The following is an 18,382-nucleotide window of genomic DNA, read 5'->3' on the forward strand; positions in this document are numbered from 1 at the left end:
AGACACACTCAGCCATGTGGAGCCAATCAGGGCCGCCAGTTAACCTCCACTCACACATTCAGATGTAGGAGGTGAACTTGGAACAACTGCTCTTTCTTTCATTCCACCCTGCAGCCCACATCTTTCTCACTCAGATTTTTTAATTTCAAAGGTGCCACTCCAAAGGTAAAACTTGAGGAGTGATGATGATGTTATTGAAGAAGTGGAAAAGAGACAGCAGGTAAACATTTCAAGCTGATGTAACAAGATGCTTGCTGACGCAGGGCTATTGATGCTGACTGAGATTATGGAAAATAAACCATAAGGCATGTAGCAAAAATAATAATTATATAATAATCACTATTGAAAATAAATGTTGGAGAACTGACATGGCCAACACTTGTAGAAGTTCCTTATTCAGTTTGAAAAATTTAAGTTTACTACACGTCCACTAGGACACAATGGGCATTGTCCACTTTAATAGGATGTCAGTGGCTCCCAAAGCCTTTAAAAATACAGAAATTCAGAAAACACTAACACCCCATGACCATTTCTGAAGATCATTTCTTGGAGTTCCTGAGCCGAATGATTATCCTTCTACCATTAGCCATCATCTGTCTTTCTCATAACCAACAGTGCCAATCAAAGATGACTTGACATCTCTAAAATCTTTTGCCAGGACAAGACGTTCATACATCTCATGCTTGTAACCCCAAACTGACTTCTTGACAAACTCTGAAGGACGTGCTCAGGTACAACTAAGCAGGCACTGACCTGAATCTGGAAGTCACCTGTGATGCTCTTACCAGAAGCTACACCTCTCCTAGAAAACATCTCTCACGTTCTCTCTTTGTGGATCTGAAGGTCGTGGGGCTGGACACGTTCTAAAACTCCCCCTGAACATGGAGGAGGACCACTAGCTCTAACCTCAGCTCTTCACTTCTCGTCCTGTGTGCATGTGACTGAGCGCACTCTGAACAGGATTCGTTCTTCAAATGAATCTCTTGTGGACGTATCTGTCACATAAGAGTCACACTTTTCCTGAAATTGTAGAGGACACAGCAAAGAGGCGAAGATCAAAGTGAACTGAGGCAGAGCACACCAAACACTGACCACCGGCAAGTAAAGACACGCCATCAGTAAATGAATCTACTCGAGGTGGAGATACTCACTTGAACCTGGCGTGACAGTAACACCTACCACACAATATGGGGCACCTCCGGAAATGCCTGATGTCCCTCAAACTGCTTCTTCTCTGCCATGTTAAATTAGCACTCTGAACAGACGAGCAAAACTTGGCTTTCTCAGATTTAGTTACCAGTGTGTGACACGAACAGGGAGAGCTGTGAAGAGTTCACTCTTAGCTTTTAAAAGCGTTTGTCTAAATTACAAACAAGAGCACAACTGTGCCTTACAGCGAGAAAGAGTGAGCAGACTGTTCAACGACATGAAGGTTCAAAATTCATAGAGAGAGGGGACCAATAAACTGGGAATCTCAATGAAATGGCTCATCGTGAGAAGGTGAAGAAGACAATTAATTCATTAACAGCAGCCATCCATTCCACTTCCTTACACTTCAAAACACCACAATACATCAAAGTCCTACTTTACCTGCCCTGACAAAATAATAATTGTATTTATTTTAAGTATATAAAGTAGGTGTACAGCGCCTACCTGTGTGGCCTTCTTCTCCACTGCCATGTGCTACTTCTTCGATGGTACAGTAGTCGTCAGTGAGTTTCACTGAGATTTTGTAAAGTTCGGCCATCTTTATGAACGCTGCAGAGGGATTGAGAGAGAAAGAAGTTTCAGTTATTTCTAATCCAGGATTCCGTTGTTCTTCTGATATCTTCAGGCAGGTCAGCTAAGCAGAGATCATCTATCTATCTATCTATCTATCTATCTATCTATCTATCTATCTATCTATCTATCTATCTATCTATCTATCTATCCATCCATCCATCCATCCATCCATCCATCCATCCATCCATCCATCCATCCACAGTGTGTATAGAATAGAATCCTGATTGAACATCTGTGGAGTGACTTGAAGACTGCAGTCCACCAGTGGTCACCATCCAGTCTGACTGAGCGTGGACAGTAAAGATGAATATCACACAGTCCAGATGGGCACAGTGGGTACAGAAGGATCACAACAGACTCAGGGCTGGCATCAAAGCTAAAGGGGGTTTGAGAAAGTCCTGACACACAGGGGGTGATCCTTTAACCAGCGCGGGATTCTGGTTTTTTATTTTTATTTATTTTTTTTCTGAACCGTTGTTATTTTATTTTTCACTTGGGTGTTATACGTTACATTGACTAAACACTGGAGAAAATGTTTTTGTGTGTGTCATCACTTCAGGCTACAAAGCAGTGCAGCGCTTATGTAATGAATGATGTGACGCCGGCCTGCTTATAGAAATACGCCATGTACAGTAGATAGGAAGACGTGAAATGTATTTCTGTTATAAACATTGTTCAGATTCCAAAGTTTTAAAAAGACATAACCAAGGAAAGCATTTCCTAAAAAATACATTTTCAAGGTTTCGAAAGACCAGGGTTCACTTCCAGGGTTCTCCCTGTGTGGAGTTTGCATGTTCTCCCTGTGTCTGCGTGGATTTCCTCCCACAGTCCAAAGACATGCAGGTTAGGTGTATTGGCGATTCTAAATTGTCCCTGGTGTGTGCTTGGTGTGTGTGCCCTGCGGTGGGCTGGTGCCCTGCCCGGTGTTTGTTTCCTGCCTTGCACCCTGTGTTGGCTGGGATTGGCTCCAGCAGACCCCTGTGACCCTGTAGTTAGGAGATAGCGGGTTGGAGAATGGATGGATGGATGGATGGAAGGTTTGGAAAATCAAAGCATTGACGACATAAATCAGCATCACCAAAATAATAAGAATAAATACAGTATTAAATATATAAGCATGTGTTATATGAGTATAAAATTCACTTTTAAAATGAAGTCAGTGGTTATATTTACTTTTAAATTGGCGCTCAGATAGCTTCAAGAACAATAAATCAATCAATCAATTAATCAATAAAGAACGAATTCTCGATTGTCTCCTTTCTTGTCGATTGACACAATCAGAGCTTTCTTTCTTTCTTTCTTTCTTTCTTTCTTTCTTTCTTTCTTTCTTTCTTTCTTTCTTTCTTTCTTTCTTTCTTTCTTTCTTTCTTTCATGCCAAAGGCACGTTGGTCAGACCAGTTGGAAGAGAGCATGGAGTTGATAGAGTAGGACGTCTCCCCAACTTCGATGGCCTCTCGGGTGGCCTGGTCTATGGGACATTCAGTGTAGATTAATGGGTTGAAATAAGAAATGTAAAGTGTAAAGAACGCGAAGGGGTCTCAATACGTTCCAAATCCAATCTAACTTCACCTGGTGGCTTTGTGTCTAAAGCTGATGTTTTGGGCCCGATTTCTGATAACGCAGAGGATGCATAAAAACACACTCAAGCGGAGGAGAATTCAATGTTTCAGTCTTGTGGCCTTGATGGGAACTCCTCCTTCGTTCACTGAGCGTCTTGTTATGTAATCTCCCTAAGTGACTTCTGGTCATTTCTGAGGCACTGCAGGATGGACAGACACCTGGCTGGCTAAGGTCTTTATCTTGCTCTGATCTAAGCGGTGGTCTGGTCTGACTTTGTTCCACCAGCACTTCATTTGATTAACCTCACTGCCGAGTGTTTGCCATGTTGCAATGTCTCGCTGCACATAAGGCCTATTTTTCATTGGCACTATATATACACTATACGGCCACAAGTTAGCGGACCCCCTCCAAATGACTGAGTTCAGGTGTTTCAGTGTTCACAGATGCTTCAAATCAAGAACATAGCCATGCAATCTCCATTGGCAGTAGGAGTCGTACTGAAGAGCCCAGTGACTTTAAACATGGCACTGTCACAGGATGCCACCTTTCCCACAAATCAGTACATGACTGTATGTGCTATTAGGGTGAAGTGGAACACTGAGGAACAACAACAGCTCATCCACAAAGTGGTGGGCCACATGTACTCACAGAGGAGGGATCACTGACTGCTGAAGGACACAAAATGGCTACTACTCCGTGGCATCACTCAGAACAGAGTTATAAACTGCCTCTGGAAGGACTCTGCATCCAGAATTTAAAAAATGAATCTCCGTAGCAGAGCCTAAGATCATTATGGACAATGCCAAGCATCAGCTGCAATGGTGTGAAGCACCCTGCCTGCCACTGGACTCTGACATTGTCTTGGTCCAAGTCTTTGGAGTCCTGGTGATTCCTGTCTTGCTATATGGCTGTGAGACATGGACGCTATCCAGTGACCTGACATGAAAACTGGACTCCTTCGGTACTGTGTCTCTTCGGAGAATCCTTGGGTACCGCTGGTTGCTCACGGGGTCCCAAATGAGGCACATGACCTGCATTGTGAGGGAGTGTCAGTTACAGCACTACGGCCATGTGGTGTGATTGCCCAAGGGTGATCAGGCTCACAGAGTCCTCACTGTCAAGGACCTGAGCGTCTGGCCCAGGCCAAGGGGACGCCACGTAACACCAGGCTGTGGCAGATAGAGGGTCATATCTGAAGGGTGGGACTGGACTGGTGGATCTGTCTGCCTTGGGGGTTTCCAATCCGGGATCCTGAGCTGTTTTGTCGTGTGGAGGGTGCGGCAATGTGCTGTACCAGTGAATGCTCCCTGACCTGACCTGATGTTTCATTAAACAAACTGTAAGGTTATTTTACAGTTGTATTTTTAAACAGGATCATATCATCGTTAGAGGTACTACAAGACATTCTGTATTTAGTGCAATCTCCAGGCGTATTCTTCTGTGCTTTCTGCCATCTGCGACTGTACTCCTCGTGCTCGTCAGTACAAGCTAATGAACATTTGTGAGACCACCCAAAATCTGCAGTTTCCTTCTAAGGTGTGTCTTCTGCCTTCTTTATGTATTCTAATAACTTAGGTGCCCCCATCTTAAAATGTTAAATGGTAAAATTATTTTAAACTTCTCTAGTGAGACACCGCTACATGAATACACAAGTCTAGACTGTGTATAGACCCCCCCCCAATCACAGCCATCTTGAATGTTCTTTGTAGTCATGTTGTTGTGAACCAGAGTTTGATGACGTTCAGACTGACTTCAGCGATGCCTGACATTATTTATGCATTTATTTACTTTAATTTGGTCCTTAACTTGCTGTCTGGTGTAAATGCTTTGCCAGGTTCTCTGCCGTGTTTTAGTTCTGTTTTAACAAATGTCATGCTTTGTGCATGTGGCGCATACCATTTCTGAGCTGTTTAATAAAGACTTCTATGTAATCGGCAATGCGCCGTTAAATTGTGTGAGGCTCAGACTGACAGCTATGCCGTACACAGAAGAGCTTTCTCTTTTATTACTGTTGGCATTTTAATTTTGTTCCTTTCAGTAAACTTGCTCCAAGAATATCTCCTGGAAACTGGATGTTAATGAACAATAAGGCAAGTGGCATACAGCTCTCTATTAAACTTGTAATTTACTTGTACTATCTGCCTGGTTTTCACATATATGTTTATCTTTTTATTTGATGTTTTTTGTTACAAGAACATCCCAAAGCAACCTACAGGTTTAGTAGACTGTGGGATGAATATACATGTTGATGGTATCTGATGTATTAATTAGAGACTTCATGGAACGTTACATTTGTATTTTAATAGTATATGATTTCACTACTTTATCTCTTGTCCTCTCTCAGTATGCCCTTAATGTAACAATGGAGGAGTCCGGTGATTCTACAGTTAACTCTCTGAGGGCTGAATATGTGCAGGAGAGCAGCTGCTGACCAGCGGAGTAGTCTTCACACATGCGCCGGCCACCAAAGCTAAAGGCAGATCTAGTGAGAGACCGAAGTGAAAGCACAAAGTAAAAGACTCTGTGGACAACGTTTGGCATATTATTACTGAATCGGACTCTGACTTACCAGACTCTGATTTTGATGCAAGTGATTTGGAGATCCTGCGGTGGGATGGCGCCCTGCCCGGGGTTTGTTCCTGCCTTGTGCCCTGTGCTGGCTGGGATTGGCTCCAGCAGACCCTTGTGACCCTATGTTGGGATATAGCGGGTTGGAGACTGACTGACTGACTGACTGACTGACTGATCTGGAGATCAAACACAAAAGTGATGTACCAGCATCAGCTGACCGGTGCCCACTGCCCAGTTGATCAAAGTGCTGAATGTGTTTGTGTAATGGCCGGTATTATATGTTGACATCTGCCGTGAAGGAGTTTAAATGCAGAGCTATTAAATATATACAGTATATACATATACTATATTCTACTATATATATAGGGTTGAGACCCCGGCACACCCCAACAGGCGCTCAATAACCCCCTAACTGCACTGTGTGCTTCATCAGGCAGGAATTGTTTGTTCAACTGCAAGTCTACAGGCTTACCGCGTGACGTGTCACTCACCCAATGGTTGATGTGCAGAACATTTAAAACTGGCTGCTGACCTGGCCGTGTGCTCACTTTCTGTCGTCTCTCCTCCAGAATGACCCTGCTTGATGATAAAGGTCATCTGTTCTTTAACTCTGAAGAAGAGAGCTAATGCAGAACAACCGACAACAAAACAGCTTGCTTGCTGGGTCTGTGTGTACTGAAGTGACAACAGCTCCCTTTAAATTAAATGATTGAGAATGTCGCTGTTCTCACAACAATAAAGCGGATTTTCTAGACACACCTCATTCTCACTTGTGCAAGTCTGTGACCCACACATCACAAGTGGGGTCTTGCACAGATGGATCCCCAACATCCTCAGCATGAGGTGCCTGTAGGGGCATCACAGGGATTTACCCAAGAAGATGGCTCCTTCAGAGGACCCTGAGTGTTTACTCTTTTGTTTTGAATGCACAGCCATGTTGATGCGCTGGGACGGGCAAAACTGGGCTGGCATCCTGACCCCTTTTTTGACCAGGGGTGCAAAGTGGTGTGAAACCTCTCGAGAGTCGTGACGATTACGATTTCCTGAAGCAGCAAGTTCTTTTTCATACTAGTATGAGCTCCCTATCCGAGGAGTGTAAGTTCCAGCTGTAGCAGATCGACCCCAACCACCCTGTCTGGGGACAGCTGCAGGACTCGATAGACCTTATTATCCAAAGCTGGTTCTGTGGTGACTTTTTCCAGAACATTTTAGAAAACCTCATTATTGGCGCCGTGTTACTTGGTATCAGCGATGTAATGAGATGTTCTGGAGCGACGTCAAAATTCAGAGACTGGAAGGGGCCCAAGTCACTTGGAAGCAGAGGGGCTACCCTAGTCTGGCTACCACACCACTGATAGAGACCCTCCAGCTGGCACCTCACACAGACGGTGCCGTTGGGGAGATTCCTCAGCAGGGACTGAACACAGGGGCTTCCATCTCACTAGGGAGTGTTGTCTCCCACCTGCTCAGTCACTGGAGATCAGCTTGGTTGAGGTCTGTTGCTCTCAGGCCAAGCTCTTGTAAAAGGATAACTTTGGGGTCTCGGTTGGCTTGGGTGGGCACGAGGTCCCTGCCCCGTTGGACTCTACTGGTAGTGACCTCTGTGTAATCTGACGTGACTTGCTCCAGCAGATACTCTACATAAGCTTGGAGTGTGTAAACATTCGCTGTGTTCATGGGATTATGGAGTATGAGACTGTACGACACCCTCTGAGATATTAGGGAAGGAACTTTAAAGTTTGGAATGCCGTTTCAGACTCTTCACCTTGGCCTTTCTTAGCTTTGAAGACTAATGCCCTATTCCCGTTTGCAAAGCGCCTCTTCCTTTAGTAGAAAGGGAGGAGCTGACAAGAATCAGTCAGGAAGTTGGCTTGGAGATTGAACCTGATTTGTCCTGTGAGGATGGGGACGATCCCTCACCTGAGTTTCCAGGACAGTTGGTGGGCTCTTCACAACAGGCGCATGAACTTTCAGCCTCCTCAGATGGGGTAGCTGCTATGCACTCTGGGGAAACATTAGCTATGGAAGAGGGGGCTTCTGAGTCGGGCTCTGGGTAAGCATATGACTGACACACTCATTTGCAACAAGCTGACAACAGCTTAGATGTTGCACTTGAACACGCACATGTCACAGATGATTTTTGCTATGAAGACTGGGTGGGGGGGGGGGTTATTTGTTGAAAATTGCTCAGACACATCTTGGAGGAGTTATCTCGATGCTGAGAAGATGAGGGATCACCTTTCAAAATGGTTTTATTGGCTGAATATGGGCAGAGATGGGGAGCAGTTTTGTGAGTTTTGCCCCAACTGTCAAGTTGTTTCCACTCTTAGAGCCACTAGGGCTCCACGTTCACCGATGCCTATTTTGGACGTCCCTTTCAACGTCAGGTTAGACATTCTGGTCCACTTCCCAAGAGTAAGAGTGGTTATCAGTACATGCTTGTGTTGGCTGATTATGCAACAAGATATCCCAAGGTGGCCCCTTTGTGGAAGGCTAACATGTAGGATGTGACAAAGGCTTTGTCGGAGGTTTTTACTCGTATTGCCATTCCACACAAGATCAGGGTATGCGTAATGAAACCGCTAAGTGAGAACCTTGCAACTAAACAATTGAGGACCACAGTTTATCATCCTCAGATGAATGGCCTGACTGAACGATTTAACAAGACTTTCAAACACATAGTTTGATCTGTGGCTCACGATGACCATGATGGGAGAAGGTGTTGCATCTTTCTTGTGTTCCCAGTTCGTGAGTCTCCCCAGGCATCTACCGGCTTATGTCCATTTGAACTATTATTTCTCAGGAGACCATGAGGAGTGTTGGATATTCTTTGGGAAGAATGGACAGGGGTTTCAGCACGAACAAGGGGCACAAAAACATAATTATTATACAAAAATCAAACTGTGAATTCCAAAAGGGCAATCAGGTACTTGTTTTGGTCCAGTCTGACCCACACAATTTTATGGCAAAATGGCTGGAGGCCAATGGCGTGGAGGAACGAATGAGCTCTGTGAAGTACAGGGTTAGTATTCCTGGCTGGGGGAAGCCTGTTCAGATCTTACATGTGAATGTTTTGTAGGAGTAGCGTGACCCTAATGAGGTGGTGGCCACTGCAGCTGAAGTCTCTCAGACTGAGATATTGACGAGGATTTGATGGACATGCAGAAGGCTGATTTACTGTCCCTGAATGGGAAGAACTCTGCTGTCTTTTCATTCTTGTCTGGCCGGACTGAACTCGCTGGACACAAGAATATGATTGGTGTTGAAGTAGAGATGTGTCCGTATCATTTACCAGAAGAAGAGAGGACTGAGGTACACAATGAGGAGAAGCAGATGCTTGAATTGGGTGTGATTCGCGAGAGTGAAAGTGAATGGTGAGGTCTAATTGTTCTGATGCAGTGACAGTTTGTGGTCACATTTTTGTTTTATTCATTTTATACGTCTCTGCTGTGTTATTTTGAGGTTGTTTCTGGTCTCTGCGGTGGGTTGGCACCCTGCCCGGGATTGGTTCCTGCCTTGTGCCCTGTGTTAGCTGGGATTGGCTCCAGCAGACCCCTGTGACCCTGTGTTCGGATTCAGCGGGTTGGAAAATGGATGGATGGATGGATAAACATCACAAGTCAATATAAAGATCTTTATCAACAACATCGGGCGGCACGGTGGCGCAGTGGTAGCGTTGCTGCCTCGCAGTTACGAGACCCGGGTTCACTTCCTGGGTAATTCCCTGCGTGGAGTTTGCATGTTCTTCCCATGTCTGCGTGGGTTTCCTCCCAAAGACATGCAGGTTAGGTGGATTGGCGATTCTAAATTGGCCCTAGTGTGTGCTTGGTGTGTTTGTGTGTGTCCTGCGGTGGGTTGGCACCCTGCCCAGGATTGGTTCCCTGCCCTGTGTTAGCTGGGATTGGCTCCAGCAGACCCCTGTGTTCGGATTCAGCAGGTTGGAAAATAGATGGCTGTTTCTGGTCTGGTTTTGGTTTATGTCTACAACCGTTGGGGTCAAGGTCGACATGTTTTGCTTTCATAGCCATCTTTTGACTGGTTTGGATGCTCAGGATATTCACAATTTGTTCAAACACTGCTTATTTTATCCTCCTTCTTTGTCATGATACGGACAACCACAGACTGGCTTGGAAAAGACCGGCAAAGGAACGGATCAGCCGGGATCTCATGCTGTAGAATCAACACCAGTAGTAGAAATGCCAGACGTCCCTCACATCTTATTATCTTTGGATGCAGAAAAAGCATTTGACATCTTTGAATGGGACGACCTCTTCATCACATTGCCCAAATATAAGTGCATGGATCAAACTACTTTATATTACTCCACAAGACTCTGTTTGTATTAACATTATTTCAAACTCACTCCTTCAAACTGGCTGCCATCCGTCACCATTGCACTATACGGTCACCATCGAGCCATTGGCTGTTCACTTTTGAAATGTATCAGAGATAAAGGGGATTATCAGTTAAGGCCTTGAACACACAATATCAGCATATGCAGATGGTATGGTCCTGTTTATATCTGACCCAGTGCATTCTGGGCCAGCAGTCCTAACAGCACTTGCATTGTTTCACAAGATATCAGGACTCAGACTCGTCTGAATAAAGTGTTCTTTGTCCAGTGAACTCTCCAGCACACAATACTAGACTGGCACCTTCCCATTTATTTTAGCAGATCAGTTTAAATATCTAGGGCTAAACATCACAAGTCAATATAAAGATCTTTATCAACAACATCGGGCGGCACGGTGGCGCAGTGGTAGCGTTGCTGCCTCGCAGTTACGAGACCCGGGTTCACTTCCTGGGTAATTCCCTGCGTGGAGTTTGCATGTTCTCCCCATGTCTGAGTGGGTTTCCTCCCAAAGACATGCAGGTTAGGTAGATTGGTGATTCTAAATTGGCCCTAGTGTGTGCTTGGTGTGTTTGTGTGTGTCCTGTGGTGGGTTGGCACCCTGCCCAGGATTGGTTCCCTGCCCTGTGTTAGCTGGGATTGGCTCCAGCAGACCCCTGTGTTCGGATTCAGCAGGTTGGAAAATAGATGGCTGTTTCTGGTCTGGTTTTGGTTTATGTCTACAACCGTTGGGGTCAAGGTCGACATGTTTTGCTTTCACAGTCATCTTTTGACTGGTTTGGATGCTCAGGATATTCACAATTTGTTCAAACACTGCTTATTTTATCCTCCTCCTTTGTCTCTTTATCTCTCTTTTATCCTTTATTTTTTATCACCATAATAATAATTCATTACATTTATATAGTGCTTTTCTCAGTACTCAAAGCGCTACCCACACAGGGAGGAACCGGGAAGCAAACCCACAATCTTCCACAGTCTCCTTACTGCAAAGCAGCAGCACTACCACTGTGCCACCTGGGAGGATACTAATGTCTATGTCTAATATGTCACAATCTCATCTTTCATTCTCTGATTTACAACAAAATGTGGTGTCTTAGGAACAGAGGAATGTGAATTAGAGACAGCGAGAGATAAGAGAGTCAGAGAAATAGAGAAAGAAAAGAGAGGAAAAAGACAAGAGTCTCGTCCGGTGTGAGAGATGGCCATCTAGGACGGAGCTCTACTGGCAGTGGTGTTTTTACGTTACTACAATCATTCTGAGGTATCCTGTATTTAGACAACCTGAGTGGGTTTAATTACAAGTGTATACAAGAATATACAAGCATGAGCAACAGACCAAGGGTTCAGAAAGAGAAGGAAAAGGAAGCTAAAGCTTCATCAAAGTTTAAATGGGGCTCAAGTTCCAGTTCATGATACGGCCAACCACAGACTGGCTAGGAAAAGACCGGCAAAGGAACGGATCAGCAGGGATCTCATGCTGTAGAATCGATAGATAGATAGATAGATAGATAGATAGATAGATAGATAGATAGATAGATAGATAGATAGATAGATAGATAGATAGATAGATAGATAGATAGATAGATAGATAGATAGATACTTTATTAATCCCAATGGGAAATTCACATTCTTCAGCAGCAGCATACTGATACAATAAATAATATTAAATTAAAGAATGATAATAATACAGGTGAAAAAAACAGACAATAACTATGTATAATGTTAAATATTAACGTTTACCCCCCCTGGTGGAATTAAAGAGTCGCATAGTTTGGGGGAGGAATGATCTCCTCAATCTGTCTGTGGAGCAGGACAGTGACAGCAGTCTGTCGCTGAAGCTGCTCTTCTGTCTGGAGATGACATTATTTAGTGGATGCAGTGGATTCTCCATAATTGATAGGAGCCTGCTGAGCGCCCTTCGCTCTGCCACAGATGTTAAACTGTCCAGCTCCATGCCAACAATAGAGCCTGCCTTCCTCACCAGTTTGTCCAGACGTGAGGCGTCTTTCCTCTTAATGCTGCCTCCCCAGCACACCACTGCGTAGAAGAGGGCGCTCGCCACAACTGTTTGATAGAACATCTGCAGCATTTTATTGCAGATGTTGAAGGAAGCCAGCCTTCTAAGGAAGTATAACCGGCTTTGTCCTCTCTTGCACAGAGCATCAGTATTGGCAGTCCAGTCTAATTTATCATCCAGCTGCACTCCCAGATATTTATAGGTCTGCACCATCTGCACACAGTCACCTTTGATGATCACTGGGTCTATGAGGGGTCTGGGCCTCCTAAAATCCACCACCAGCTCCTTGGTTTTGCTGGTGTTCAGGTGTAGGTGGTTTGAGTCGGACCATTTAACAAAGTCATTGATTAGGTCCCTATACTCCTCCTCCAGCCCATTCCTGATACAGCCCACGATAGCAGTGTCATCAGCAAACTTTTGCACATGGCAGGACTCCGAGTTGTATTGGAAGTCCGATGTATATAGGCTGAACAGGGCCGGAGAAAGTACAGTCCCTTGTGGCGCTCCTGTGTTGCTGACCACAATGTCAGACGTGCAGTTCCCAAGACGCACATACTGAGGTCTGTCTTTAAGATAGTCCACGATCCATGCCACTAGGTATGAATCTAATCCCATCTCTGTCAGCTTGTCCCTAAGGAGCAGAGGTTGGATTGTGTTGAAGGCGCTAGAGAAGTCTAGAAACATAATTCTTACAGCACCACTGCCTCTGTCCAAATGAGAGAGGGATCGGTGTAGCATATAGATGATGGCATCTTCCGCTCCCACCTTCTCCTGATATGCAAACTGCAGAGGGTCAAGGGCGTGTTGAACCTGTGGCCTAAGGTGGTGAAGCAGCAGCCTGTCCATGGACTTCATCACATGTGATGTCAGAGCAACAGGCCGAAAGTCATTCAGCTCACTAGGACGTGATACCTTTGGGACTGGGGTGATACAAGATGTTTTCCAAAGCCTCGGGACTCTCCCCTGTTCCAGGCTCAGGTTGAAGATGCGCTGTAGAGGACCCCCCAGCTCCGATGCACAGACCTTCAGCAGTCGTGGCGATACTCCATCTGGACCCGCTGCTTTGCTGGCACGAAGTCTCCTCAGCTCTCTGCTCACTTGCGCTGTTGTTATTATGGGTGGGGATGTTTTTCCTATGCTGGTATCAGCAGAAGGATGTGTGGAGGGTGCAGTACTCCGAGGTGAGAGTGAGAGTGGGTTAGGGTGGTCAAACCTGTTAAAAAAGTTGTTCATTTGGTTTGCTCTCTTCACGTCTCTCTCAATGGTGGTACCCCGCTTCGAGCTGCAGCCAGTGATGATCTTCATCCCATCCCACACTTCCTTCATGCTGTTATTCTGCAACTTCTGCTTCAGCTTTCTCCTGTACTGCTCCTTCGCCGCCCTGAGTTGGACTCGGAGTTCCTTCTGCACGCGCTTGAGCTCATGCTGATCACCGTCTTTAAAAGCCCTTTTCTTCTGATTCAAAAGGCCCTTGATGTCACTTGTAATCCATGGCTTGTTGTTAGCATAGCAGCGTACTGTTCTTACTGGAACTACAATGTCCATACAGAAGTTGATGTAGTCAGTAGTGTAGTCAACAACTTCCTCAATGTTCTCGCTATGAGATCCCTGCAGGATATCCCAGTCTGTAGTTCCAAAAAGTTCTCTCAGAGTATTCTCAGCCTCCGGGGTCCACTTCCTGAATGATCGTGTGGTTACAGGTAGGACTCTAACTTTTGGTTTATAGTGAGGCTGAAGCTGAACCAGGTTATGATCTCCTTTCCCAAGCGCAGGCAGCGGGGTGGCGCTGTATGCGTCTTTAACGTTTGCATACAGTAAATCAATAGTCTTATTTCCCCGGGTGTTACAGTCCACATACTGAGAGAATGCAGGTAATGTTTTGTCCAGCGTCACATGGTTAAAGTCTCCAGCGATTAGCACAAGCGCCTCAGGGTGCTGCGTTTGTAAAATAGCAACAGCGGAATGGATGATGTCACTCGCTGACTCCACTGCCCGAGGAGGAATGTATACAATAACAACAATGACATGTCCAAACTCTCTGGGCAAATAGTAGGGACGTAAACTTACGGCCAACAGTTCGATATCCCTGCAGCAAGTGGAGATTTTGACTTTAACATGTCCAGAGTGACACCACCGTGTATTAACATAGAGAGCGAGTCCTCCTCCTTTGTGCTTACCACAGGTACTTGCATCTCTGTCCGCTCTAACTGTGCTAAACCCGGGTAGCTCCACGTTGGCATCTGGGATGGTGTTATTTAGCCACGTTTCGCAGAAACACAACAAACTGCATTCTCTGTAGGTCCTTACATTTTTCACCATCAACACCAGTAGTAGAAATGCCAGACGTCCCTCACATCTTATTATCTTTGGATGCAGAAAAAGCATTTGACATCTTCGAATGGGACAACCTCTTCATCACATTGCCCAAATATAAGTGCATGGATCAAACTACTTTATATTACTCCACAAGACTCTGTTTGTATTAACATTATTTCAAACTCACTCCTTCAAACTGGATGCCATCCGTCACCATTGCACTATTCGATCACCATTGAGCCATTGGCTGTTCACTTTTGAAATGTATCAGAGATAAAGGGGATTATCAGTTAAGGCCTTGAACACACAATATCAGCATATGCAGATGGTATGGTCCTGTTTATATCTGACCCAGTGCATTCTGGGCCAGCAGTCCTAACAGCACATATGCAGATGGTATGGTCCTGATTATATCTGACCCAGTGCATTCTGGGCCAGCAGTCCTAACAGCCCTTGCATTGTTTCACAAGATATCAGGACTCAGACTCGTGTGAATAAAGTGTGCTTTGTCCAGTGAACTCTCCAGCACACAATACTAGACTGGCACCTTCCCATTTATTTCAGCAGATCAGTTTAAATATCTAGGGCTAAACATCACAAGTCAATATAAAGATCTTTATCAACAACATCTTGCTATTCAAACTGTAATGATCTGGACATCAACACAAACCGATGAATATACACAAGCCTGGTGTGCAATAGAAATCAAATCTTGCTGTTCTTCTTTATATGCCCTGCTGTGTGGCCCAGTAAATACAAATTATCATCAATATGCTAATAATTCAACTGTCCGTCACTCACTTAGAAAATTGAACCAATGTAAGAAGCAATTAAAGACAGAGAAGCTCTAATCTGTCACACTTTTACATGATAATCATCTTTCTCTGCCCTCTCAATCCTACACAGTATTTAATGTTTGAACAACATCCTGAATTTAAACACTTTGAGGACTGTATATTGATAATATCTTTGCATCTTATGAACAATTACATTTCAAATGTAACTTCCCAGTAACACAATTTTTCCACTACTTTCTTATCACTTTAACTTTGCTAACAGGAACCTGCCCAGTTTTCCTCAACTCCCAGCCATTTCTATTCCAGAGTTAATCCTGATCAGTCTAAAGACTCGGACAGCATCTCAGTAAAATAGAAAAGCATCTTGACGTCTCTTCCTTTCACAGATCCTACGGTGTGGATAGCGCTTTGAGTACTGAGAAAAGCGCTATATAAATGTAATGAATTATTATTATTATTATTATGTTGGTATGAAAGGATCATTCACTTACCATCTGTGAAAAGGAGTGGAAGGCAGCCAGCCACACACACAGAGACGTCACTCCAACTCCAAATGCACAAAGCACTCAATCATTCCATTTCAAATCTTTTATCAAGCACATTTATCTAACTTCAAATTGTCCAAAATGGATCCAGACCAAGACTCAACCTGTGAACATCTCACTGGGCCTCATGGTTTGGGCCTGCATGAAATTGACGTCATTCTGGACCAAAACCTTTGACTGCCTAGCAGACAGCCTCGGCGTCACAGTCACTCCTGACCCATTAACAGCTGTGCTTGGTGGGCTCCAGCAGGGTGGGCTTACAGTGGAGAAGGACACACCAACTGTAATGGCCTTCACTGCATTACTAGAATGAATGACGACTTATCCTGCTCAACTGACAGAATCCCACCCCCCACCTCTTTTAAGTCAGTGGGTAACTGATGTCCTGGAATATTTGAAATTGGAAAAATCAAATTCCCACTTAGAGGAACCGCTCAAAACTGAATTAAAATATGGCAGGATCTCATTAACGAGTCAAATCTTAGAATAGCCATTTAAATTGGGCAGTAGGACATTCCTCTTTGTCTCTTTTTTATTTCCTTTTTTAAAGCTTTGCTCATCTTGTAGTCTCTCCTCTCTTTCTCTTGGTGGCGGTTGAATTGTGAAGTTTGACAGGATTGTATGGAAAAGAACAGAAACTCACCTGTAAAAACTGCTCACCACTCAGAGGTTCAGACGACTGCACGAGTACCTGCAGATGACAAGAGCAGAATGGGGACTGTGAAGATGGCATTTGGTGACATTCACTGGGCAGGCATTACTAGAACAGGGCAGTTCAAATATAACACATAACTGATGAGCATCTAAAACACTGAAGACCACTAAAGTACCAGTCAGTGCCCAGCATACCCTCTGCTGTGTAACACACTGGGCTCACTGGTGTGTAAAGACTTGTGGAAGACTTAGCAGCTCTCACTTTATCTCTTGGCTGTTCCTCTTCACCACAGATGGTCTTCAGGTCCTGTTAGTCAGAGAAGTCAGGCGTGTAGTGTTCAGCTGGAGTGCCCACCAAGAATGAGCAGAACATTCTGTGCTGAGGTCCTTTAAAGGCTTTAGCCATCACATCTCTGGGGTTCTGTCCAAGCAGATCCTTTCACAGAGTTTGACTCATCAGATCCTTCAGACCAACATAAATTCTAAATGTCACATCTGGAGGAAACCATGCAGAGCTTTCACATCAGAGCCAAGAAGACTGCAGGCCGTGATCGCTGCCAAAGGGGCTTCAAGTAAGTACTGAGTAAAGGGTCTGATTACTTGGGTCAGTGGGATATTTCAGGTTTTATTTTTATTTAATTTGCAAGAATGTCTTAAATTCGACTTTCACTTTATGAACTGAAATGACTTTAGTACAAGGCTGCAACATAAGAAAATGTGGAAAAGTGAAAGGGTCTGAAGACTTTCTGAAGGCGCTGTATGTGGACATGTCCAGAGTTGATCTTCTGTTAAAGGCAATCTTTAGATAAAGGTGACAGAACACAACAAACATCACACCACATGCACATTCGGTAGTAAATATTATCATTTCAATAAACAGAAATGCAAATTCCACATATGGAAAAAGTAAGTGCACCCCTCCATTGATTAGCACCTCAAATACCTCAAATTAGAATCAGGTGGTGATGATGATGAGGACATCCTGAGAGAGGATCTCGTCTGAAGCTGTCTTCTTATTGAACCCTCCCACATTTAAGTTGGTTTGCTCTGGTGTTGAAGTGTGTGTTATCACAAAAGAGCTCTCTGAGGCCTTCAAAGTGAAGGGTGTAGATGACTCTGAGTTTGGGAAGGAATTTCAAGAGATCTTCAGACAAAAGGTGCTGAGAGAAGGACCTCCAGGTAGTACTTGTCACTGATGACTTTAAAGTGCACGAGTCTGCCATTAGAAAGAGGCTTCACACATGAGATCTGCATGGGAGGTGTGCCAGGAGGAAACCAGAAAGAACATCAGGGCAACGCTAAATTTGATCTGTGAGCCCATTGGGAGGTCAAGTGACTTGCTGAGGGTCAGTATTTGAACTCACAACCTCAGGGTGTGAAGCACAACAGCACACTACCTGCTGTGACGTCTGGGCCTGATGCTCCTTCTCTGCTCTTGTGTGGTCGGCCTCATAAGCTAGATTAGCTCTGCACTGCGTCTGATATCTCACTATGTGGTGACTACTGAAGAGCCTATGTCATAGTGTGTCACCTTAAACGTTGTGGAAGCCGGCCTGGACACAGACAGGCGGACACCGCTGGTTTGCAACCAAACACACATTTATTTATATTTACAAGTGAAACAGCACACAACCCAGTACTTCCATACTCTCACCCCCAAAGTCCAGGCCTCACAATGCCTCTCTTCAGGTCCGCCTCCACTCCTGTCCTCCCGAGCTCCGTCTTTCTTCCTCCCAACTCCAGGCATTGAATGGAGGGAGGTGGCCCCTTTTAAACCCACCCGGACGT

The 18,382-nt window shown here is 44.7% G+C and overlaps 1 protein-coding gene across 2 annotated transcripts in view; it reads right to left on the reverse strand.

The window, feature by feature from the left end:
- The window catches only part of LOC127527373 (lectin BRA-2-like), a 404,208-nt gene extending 387,257 nt beyond the window's left edge, over positions 1–16,951 (reverse strand). For both annotated transcript variants that reach the window (XM_051925974.1, XM_051925975.1), the window contains exons 1-3: positions 16,857–16,951; positions 16,584–16,631; positions 1,654–1,758 (exon numbers count right to left, since the gene is read on the reverse strand). In XM_051925974.1, coding sequence (XP_051781934.1) covers positions 1,654–1,747 — 94 coding nt within the window. In that variant the 5' untranslated portion in view covers positions 1,748–1,758; positions 16,584–16,631; positions 16,857–16,951. The remainder of the gene's footprint in view (positions 1–1,653; positions 1,759–16,583; positions 16,632–16,856) is intronic.
- Between the last annotated feature and the right edge of the window lie 1,431 nt (positions 16,952–18,382).

This window comes from Erpetoichthys calabaricus, chromosome 4 (genome assembly GCF_900747795.2).
Source record: "Erpetoichthys calabaricus chromosome 4, fErpCal1.3, whole genome shotgun sequence".
Lineage (NCBI taxonomy): Eukaryota > Metazoa > Chordata > Cladistia > Polypteriformes > Polypteridae > Erpetoichthys > Erpetoichthys calabaricus.